Source organism: Globicephala melas, chromosome 7 (assembly GCF_963455315.2).
Source record: "Globicephala melas chromosome 7, mGloMel1.2, whole genome shotgun sequence".
Taxonomy (NCBI): domain Eukaryota; kingdom Metazoa; phylum Chordata; class Mammalia; order Artiodactyla; family Delphinidae; genus Globicephala; species Globicephala melas.
Genome location: NC_083320.1, coordinates 10,959,002 through 10,968,760, shown reverse-complemented (window position 1 = coordinate 10,968,760; position 9,759 = coordinate 10,959,002). Strand labels below are relative to the sequence as shown.

The 9,759-nt window shown below is 35.4% G+C and overlaps 1 protein-coding gene across 2 annotated transcripts; it reads left to right on the top strand.

Moving 5' to 3' along the window:
* Positions 1–5,935: 5,935 nt before the first annotated feature.
* CCL20 (C-C motif chemokine ligand 20) lies at positions 5,936–9,285 on the top strand. Of its 2 annotated transcripts, none has more exons than XM_030883039.2 (4): positions 5,936–6,014; positions 7,178–7,289; positions 8,244–8,321; positions 9,264–9,285. In XM_030883039.2, the coding sequence occupies exons 1-4, from the start codon at positions 5,936–5,938 to the stop codon at positions 9,283–9,285; spliced, it is 291 nt and encodes a 96-aa protein (XP_030738899.1). The 2 variants fall into 2 exon arrangements, with proteins under 2 accessions (XP_030738899.1, XP_030738843.1); XM_030882983.2 differs by having other exon boundaries at positions 7,175–7,289.
* The last annotated feature ends 474 nt before the right edge of the window (positions 9,286–9,759 follow it).

Genomic DNA, 9,759 nt, shown 5'->3' with positions numbered 1-9,759 from the left:
TGTTAATTTCTACAAAAATATTTCATATAATGTGACTATGGTACTTAACCATATTGCTTAGTTTTATAGTTATTTGTTCATTTTAATTTTGTTATTATAAGTTGCCTTGAATGCAGTCATCATGTTCTAGCCATCTGTATGTACCACTAAGTACCTTCCACATAAAACACTTGTCAAATGTTTTTTCTGGAAAAAAAAAAAAGAGCAAGTTGCTGAGATTGTACTACATGAGGGAATTAGGACTCATCAGGAATGTCTGAGATATTTGAAAAGAATGGCTAGAAGCTAAATACCAGTGTGCTAATAGCCTTCTAATAAATTAGATTTGAAATAATTTTCTTATGTTAACCTTCTCATTAGCATGTTCATTGACGGAACAAAAAAATCAGTCAAAGGTCAGATTTTAAAAAGTTTCTAAGTGACAGATATGAAATGACACATCTAGCAAAAGAAACAAAGAGATTCTGTGGGGTGAGTGTTATATATAGGTGGGTGGAGAATTTCTGTTGTTGTTATGAGCTTTATTGAGATGTAATTCACATACCATAAAATTCACCCTTTTAAAGTGCACAATTCAATGTGTTTTAGTATATTCATAGGGTTGTACAAACTGTCATCACTATCTATTTTTAGATTAAAAAAAAAAAAGGAAGAAACCTCGTACCCATTAGCGGTCATTCTCCCTTCCCCTGCCTTTCCCCTAACACCCCAATCTAGCCCTCAAATATCACTATTCTACTTCCTGTATCTGTAGGTTTGCTGGTTTTGAACATTTTATATAAATGGAATCTTACAATATGTGGCCTTTTGTGCTTGTTTTTCTTTTCCCTTATTTATAATGTTTGCAAGGTTCACCCGTGCTGTTGCACCCACCAGTACTCTTTTCATTTTTATTGCCAAAGAATATGCCATTGTATACATTCACCACATTTTATGTATCTGTTCATCAGTTGATGGCATTTGGATTATTTCCACTTTTGGGCTATTATGAATAATGCTGCCATGAACATTCATACAAGTTTCTATGTGGAGATATATTATTTATCTTGAGTGTACTAGGAGTGGAATTGCTGGCTCATATGGCAATGCTATGATTAACCATTTGAGGAACTGTCAAACTGTTTTTTAAAGCAACTGCACCATTTTTCATTCCCATCAATAATGTGTGAGTATTCCAATTTCTCCACATCATTGCTAACACTCATCCATCTTTTTGATGATAGCCCTCCTTGTGGATGTGAAGTGGTATGTCGTGGTTTTGATTTACATTTATCTAATGACTAATGATGTTAAGTATTTTTTCATGTGCTTTTTGACCACTTATATATCATAGGAGAAATGTTTATTTGGGTATTTTGTCCATTTTTAAATTGGGTTATTTATCTTTACATTATTTAGTTGCAGGAGTTCTTCATATATTCTGGATACAGCATAAGTCCTTTATCAGATAAATAATTTGCAAATATTTCCTATCTTTCTGTGGGTTGTTTTTCACATTTGTATAGTATCATTTGAAGCACAAAAGTTTATAGTTTTGATATAGTCCAGTTGGTTTTTTATTTTGTTGCCTGAGCTTTTGTTCTTATATCCGAAAAATCATTGCCCAACCCAAGGTCATGAAGATTTACTTCTATGTTTTCTTCTAAGAGGCTCAGAGTTTTAGATCTTATATTTAAGTCTATGATCCATTTTGACTGAATCATTAACATGATTAACATCATTCTTTTGCATATGGATATCCAGTTGTCCCAGCATCATTTGCTGAAAAGACTATTCTCTCCTCCATTGAATGGTCTTGGCACCATAATAAACAATCAGTTGACCATAGATATGAAGGTTTAGGTCTGGACTCTCAATTCTATTCCCTTGATCTATGTGTCTACACTTATGCCAGTATCACATGTCTTGGTTAGTGTAGATTTATAGTAAGTTTTGTCATCAGCAGGCTATTTGGGATCCCTTGTGATCCTATATGAGTCTGAGTATCTTCTTTTCCATTTCTGAAAAGAACTCAGCTGGGATTTTGATAGGACTTGTATTGAATATGTAGATCCATTTAGGGAGTAGTGCCATCTTAACAAGGATATCTTCCAATCCATGACATGGGATGTCTTTCCGTTTATATATTTATTTAAATTAAAAAGTTTTTTTTCATTTGATATCACTTATATGAGGAATCCAAAAAAAAAAAATGATACAAATGAACCTATTTACAAAACAGAAATAGACCCACAGGCATAGAAAACAAACTCATGGTTACCAAAGAGGAAAGGACGTGGCGGTGCGAGGGGGGGGATAAATTAGGAGTTTGGGATTAGCAGATACAAACTACTCTATATAAAATAGGTAAACAGCAAACTACTCTATATAAAATAGATAAACAACAAACTACTCTATATAAAATAGATAAACAACAAGGACCTACTGCATGGCACAGGGAAATATATGCAATATCTTGTAATGACCTATAATGGAAAAGAATCTGAAGAAAGAATATATATATATATATACACATATACATATAACTGAATCACTTTGCTGTATACCTGAAGCTAATACAACATTGTAAATCAACTATAATCACTTATTTGGTTTGAAAAAACACCACTATAAGCATTTGTGGAAAAATTTTTGTGGGGACATATGCACTCTTTTTGGGTGAATACCGAGGAATACAATGGCTGTGTCATGTCGTAAGTGTATGTTTAGCTTCTTTTTTTTTTTGAATTTTATTTCATTCATTTATTTTATACAGCACGTTCTTATTAGTTATCTATTTTACACATATTAGTGTATATATGTCAATCCCAATCTCCCAATTCATCCCACCGCTCGTCTTTCCATTTATTTAGAAGCCTTCTTTAATTTCTTTAATAAAGTTTTGTAGTTTTAAGTTACTTTTCACTTGTTTTATTAATTTTATACCTAGATATTTTATTCTTTTATGCTATTGTAAAAGTAATTGCTTTTTTATTCTATATTCAAGTTGTTTATTGATATTGTATAGAAATACAATTAATATTTTTTTGTATATTGATCTTGAATCTTGCAACCTCGATGAACTTATTAGTTCTAATAGTTTTTTAGTAGATTCTTTAGGATTTTCTACATACAAGATTATCTCATTTGCAAATTAAGATAGTTACTACTTCCTTTCCAATCTGGGTGCCTCCCCCTTTTCTTGACTAATTATCCTGGCTAGAACCTCCAGTACAATGATGAATAGTAGTGGTTAGAGTGGACACGCCTGTCTTGGTCTTGATCTCAGAAGGAAAGCATTCTTTCTGTCTTTCAACATTAAGTATGATATTAGCTGTGAGATTTTCATAGATGACCTTTATCAGATTGAAGACGTTCTCTACTATTCCTAGTTCACTGAGCGTTTACTATGATAGGGTGTAAAATTTTTGTCAAATGCTTTTCACGCGGATTTTGTTTTTGTTCAGCTAATATTGTGTATTACATTTCCTAGTTTATGTCCTTTTTATATGTTGTTGGATACAGATTACTAGTGTTTTGCTGAGGATTTTTGTGTCTGTATTCATAAGAGATACTGGTCTGTAGTTTTTCTTTTTCTTGTGGTGTCTCTGTCTTATTTTGATATCAGTGTAATACTGTCCTTATAGAATAGTTAGAAATTGTTTCCTCCTCTTCTACTTTTTAAAAAAGTTTGTGAAGAATTGGTTTTAATTTTTCTTTGAATATTTGGTAGAATTAACCAGTGAAGCTATCTGCGTCTGGACTTTCCTTTGTGGAAATATTTTTAGTTACCAATTTGATATCTTGTTACATATTCAAACTTTCTATGTCTACTTGAGTCAGGTTCGTAATTTGTGTCTTTCTAGTAATTTGTCCCTTTCATCTATTTTATCTAATGTATTGGCATACAGTTGTTCATCATATTCCCTTTTAGTCCTTTTTATTTCTTAAAGTTGGTAGTGATGCCCCTTCTTTCATTCTTGAGTTTAACAATTTGTCTTCTCTTCACTCCACCCCTCCCTTGTTTTTTCTTGGTTAGCCTAGTTAAAGCTTGTTAATTTTGTTGATCTTTTCAAAGAACCAAATTTTGGTTACTTTGATTTCCTCTATTTTTTGCTATTCTCTATTTCATGTATCCCTGCTATACGTTTCTCTCTGAGCAGCTGCATCATATAAGTTTTTGTATGTTGTGTTTTTATTTTCATTCATCTCAAAGTATTTTCTACTTTCTTTATGACTTCTTTGACACATTGGTTATTTAGCCATGTAATGTTTAATATCCACATATTTGTGAATTTCTCAAATTTTCTTCGGTTACTGAATTCTAATTACATTGTGGTTTGAAAACATTTTGTATGATTTCAATCCTTTGAAATTTATTAAGACTTGTTTTATGGCCTAACATATGATTTATCTGGAAGAATGTTCCATATGAACTTTGGAAGAATGCCTCTTCTATTGTTGTTGGGTAGAATGTTCTAGTGATGTCTGTTAGGCTTAGTTGGTTTATAGTGTTGTTTGAATCTTCTGTTTTCTTGTGCATCTTCTGTCTAGTTTTTCTATTCATTATTGAAAATATGGTATTGAAATGTCTACCTTTATTGTTGAATTGTTTATTCTTCCCTTCAATTCTGTCAGTTTTTGCTTTATGTATTTTGAGGTGCTGTTGTTAGATGTATATATGGTCATGATTTTTATATCTTTCTGACAGATTGATCCTTTATCATTATGGAACTCCCTCTTTACCTCTAGTAACTTTCTTTTGTTTTAAAGTTTGTTTCTTTAGACATAGGCATAGCAACTCCAGTTCTCTTTTGTTTATTCTTTGCATGGCATATCTTTTTTGATCTTTTACTTTCAGTCTATTTGTTTATAGTGGACAGTTCTTTTTTTATGATTTTGATATCTTTAAACTTTATTTTTTAAATGATCATATAATACAATTCACTTTTTTCTTTTGATGTACATTTCTATGAATTTTAACACATGTAGTGATGTGTAACCATTCCCATAATAGGATAGAAAATAACTTCGTCACCCCCCCAAAACTCCCTTGTGGTGTTTCTTTATAGTCATACCCTTCCTGCAAACCCAGTTCCTAGCATACAATGATATTCTTCCTACTTTTTTCCTCTTTCTTTTTTTTCTTCTGAGGCTTTGTATTGAGTTATGTAACCACATTAGCATGAAGAGTTATGGGCAGATGAGGGTCATTTTCTGGGCTGCAATGTTGATTAGAGTCATGTAAAATGTAGAAGATTTAGAAGAGTGAGACTGAAACTAAGATAAAGCTGAAACTTGAGGCTCACTTAAGAGCTGGTATTTTCCACTAAAACTGGGGACACTACTAAGCATTGCTATATTACCTGCTCTGCATAATAGCCCAGAAATTCAAGGTCTTTGGTGACAGCTGAGCAGCAACGATGAAATTGTAAATGCCTGAGTACGCTTTGTGTCCTGCCTCATCCTCTCCCTCCCCTATTGGCTCTGGGAAGCAATCAGAGTGTAACAATAGGAGTTCTGGAATGTTCCCGAGTGGGGCTTATCTTTGTATCATTGTTAATCCTTGTCCTCTCTTTTCAGAGACAAGAGATTAAGTTAAAACAGGACAGACATCTTTTCTGGGACTCAGGGCTGAGCTGCGTTTCCTTCTTTGCAAATTCAAAGGATTTTACAGGATTTTCCCCTTCTTAATCCTCCCTCCCCCTCCATCCTGCCCTTCACACCTTCCCAACATTAGGGAAAGGCAGGAAGTTTTCCCTGTGGTTTCTTCTTTGTGACGACATGATGGGGCAGGTTAGTCAATGGGGAAAACCCCATGTGAGAACACGCCTTCTATGTGCATTCAAATATTTGCTATAAGTAGGGCCATCCCAGACCCAGGCTGCTATCAAGCATAACAGCTCTCCCAGGCACTAGGTACCCAGCACTGAGACATCTATTCTTTGAGCTGAAAATGATGTGCAGTAGCAAGAGTTTGCTCCTGGCTGCTTTGATGTCACTGCTGCTACTCCACCTCTGCAGCAAGTCAGAAGGTAAGTGTCACTCTTTCTGCTAGCACAAGATGAAGAACTATTTTCATTTTTCTCTAAGCCTTGAGCTCATTTAGGGGTCCCCAAGGGTTGGAAGCCTGTTAGAAAATCTTCAAAAGGAAGTGATGGGGGTTGTCATCTCATTGGTGAGTGGAAGAGGGAAAGGTTACTGCTGCCTATCAGGATTTTTTCTCTGCTGTCAATCCCAGCAAATTTGGGGGGCGGTGGTGGTGGGCTCTTAGAGACCCTCGAACTCCAGAACAACCCAAAGTGCTATTCTGGGAGAGATGTAAATTGTGTAACATTACCAGTGAATGGGGCCGTTTTGAAATGTAGAAAATTCTCCCATTTCCCTAGCTTTCTCATTTCCCAACTGAATAGTTTTAGCAGAGTTCAAAACTCATCCTTTAGGGGTAGATTATGGCACCTGAATTCATCCTTGCAAGGCCTTGGGGACATCACTTGCCAACTTTGGGATTACATTTATCACAGCAGGTGAAAGATACAGTAGGTTGTAATTTAACTCAGGGGAGTGCCCAAGAATTGCTTTATTACTAAGAGGACATCACTTTTAGCAACAGGTGCATTCCTGAAAATACACGTGTTGAAATTTTATGAACAAAATTAAAAATTCCCATTAACTAATATTACAATTTCAAAGTGTTTTAATTGTAGCTCTTATTAACAGCTCCTATAAATCACATTTTTCTTTGTAACTTCTTGTCCTTCCCCTCCTCTCAATATTCAGTAGCCAGACAATAGATTAAAACTTGCCAATTTACTTTTTTTTCTGAATTTAGAAGGTTATTTATAAGGGTTTCTTCAAGTGGAAGGTACTCATATTCTTGAGTGACTATAGTGAATGAAATAAAATACTGTCAGTTTGTGTTTCTTACTAAAGATATTCCTTTTATGAGACTGATGTCTCATGTGCTTCTAAACTGTATAATTGAACCAAAATTTCCCAGTACACAAACTATTTTTTTTAAGAGAACTGGAAACTATGTTAAAATGGGTCTCAAAGATATTGGAGGTGTTCCTCTAAATAGTTTATTTACCATATAAATCAGATTCTAGGTTTTCCACAACTTCAGGTAGTTCCACGATACCTATCACAGAATAAGTTCATTCATGTGGACTCAATATCTTTCATTTCTTTTCAGCAGCAAGCAACTTTGACTGCTGCCTCCAATATACAGAAAAAATCCTTCATCCCAAATTTATCGTGGGGTTCACACAGCAGCTGGCCAATGAAGCTTGTGACATCAATGCAGTCATGTAAGTTATTAAGGGATTCTAATTCATTTGTATTAGGAGTACATGAGAATTTCAAGTAGAAAAAGCTTTGCCTTTTTGGAGTTTCATTCAGAAATAACTCATGTGGCAAAAAGCTAGCTGTGTTTTAGTAGTACATTTATTCTTCAAAATTCACTTTAAATGGAACTGGAATAAGGCAAAACTTAGTTTAAAAAAAATGAACATAGTTGAGGGCAAAATCACTTTTGAAGATAAACTTATAAGCTACTAAGATACTATCTCAGGAAAATATGAAAAACCTAAACTTTGAAATGAGCATCTTCTACCAGAAAGTGGTTGAGCTATAAGCTAAAGCTCAGAGTAGTTACACTATCTCATATAATATTCTTTTGTGTTTTTTGCGGTACGCGGGCCTCTCACTGTTGGCGGCCTCTCCCGTTGCGGAGCACAGGCTCCGGACGCGCAGGCTCAGCGGCCATGGCTCACGGGCCCAGCCGCTCCACGGCATGTGGGATCTTCCCGGACGAGGGCACGAACCCGTGTCCCCTGCATTAGCAGGCGGACTCTCAACCACTGCGCCACCAGGGAAGCCCCTCATATAATATTCTTGATTTATATAGGGTATTATATTTTCAATGAAATAAGTTATTGATCAGATGTATACATATTTCATGTAGCCACCACCAACAAAATTAAATAATTCTGGGACTTGATCTTCCTGTTACTGCACAACCTTTTGTTAGATTGCAGAGAAAGTCAGGGAGAATCACTTTTATTTCTTGCATCAAACTTTCTAAGAAGAAATTTTTTTTTGCAATTTTTTTCACCTCTGAAACAAATAGAATGTTTAGGGCGTAGAGCCACCAATTGGAATATGAAATTTCCACTGCATGTCCTGTGGAAAAAAAGAAAAAAAAAAACATTTAAACAATAAATGAAATTGAAACATAAATCAAATTCTCTGACTTTTTTCAGCTTATACACAAAGAGAAGATTAGCTGTGTGTGCAGATCCAAAGAAGAGTTGGGTGAAACATGTAGTGCATATCCTCAGGTATGGAACGTTTATAATCCACCAGCCTCTCTCCAAATGTTTGGGAAAGAGTGGTGTTCAGAGTGTTGCATCACAGGCTTGCTGGAATGCTTTAGCCTAAGCACTATGACGTTTTTAAAGGGTAGTGTGAATCGGACAATGAAAACAAAAAATTCATTTTTTCAACCACTTACAGATCATTTTCATTTTTTTATTATACATTTATTTATTTGTGGCTGCGTTAGGTCTTTGTTGCTGCGCACAGGCTTTCTCTAATTGTGGTGAGCTGGGGCTACTCTTCACTGTGGTATGCGGGTTTCTCGTTGCGGTGGCTTTTCTTTTTGCAGAGCACGGGCTCTAGGGTGCAGGCTCAGTAGTTGCGGCACACGGGCTTGGTTGCTCCGCGGCATGTGGGATCTTCCTGGACCAGGGCTCGAACCCGTGTCCCCTGCATTGGCAGGTGGATTCTTAACCACTGCGCCACCAGGGAAGCCCCATTTTTATTTTAATTTAATGATTTTTCACACGATGTATGAGATTCCTCTATGCATTTGATTCTTGTTGCAAAGATGCCTCTTATTTATATAATTTAAAGACTACATGACATTCGTTTGTTAAAAGCTAAAAAATAAACAGTTAAAAAGAGATCAATGGCTCTGATTTACACTGATGATAATGGAGTGACATTTTATCAATGGACAGAATCATCTCACACCAGGGTGCCAGATACTGAATATGAAGACACAACCTTAGTGTTCATGTCCTGTTTCTGTACTTAGCTAGCTGGGTTATGTTGGGCAGGGTCCATCCTCTCTGAACCCTGATTTCCTCATATGGCCTCTGAGCTGCCTGGTATCCTGAGATGAGATTGGAGTGTCTGAGGCAATCTGTAGGCACCAAAGATATTCCCACACACCAGGCACCCCATCTTTGCTTATTTTTTTCTTCTTTTTCTCTTTATAGTCAAAGAGTCAAGAAGGTGTAAAAATGGATACTCCCTGGACTGGAACTGGACACAGCCCAAGAACAAAAGGAACCTAGCTGAGCTGGCAGTTTCACTTACACACTGTTGCAGGTTCAGAGCTTATCTGATTTGTGTCTCATTGGACTTGTCCAATTAGTGAAGTTGATTCATATTGCATCACAGTTTGCTTTGTTAAGCATCACATTATACTCTATTTTATGTTATGTTATTTATATATGTGGTTTTGTTTGTGTTTTGCTATTTAATACTAGTTTTCTATAAGCTATCTGGTTTAGTATGTGGTATAAAGTTATACTTGGAGGAATAAGATATATGGACTTTCTTGCAAGCAGAAGGCTATTAAAAAAAACACTTAACATTCTTCTGTTTATATAGTTCTGTTTCCTAAATTGTTGTAATTACCTTGTTAAAGAGGAAAATGATAAGAAGAATAAATATTGAACATAAAAGAACCAAAATTTGTTTGTGGATTGA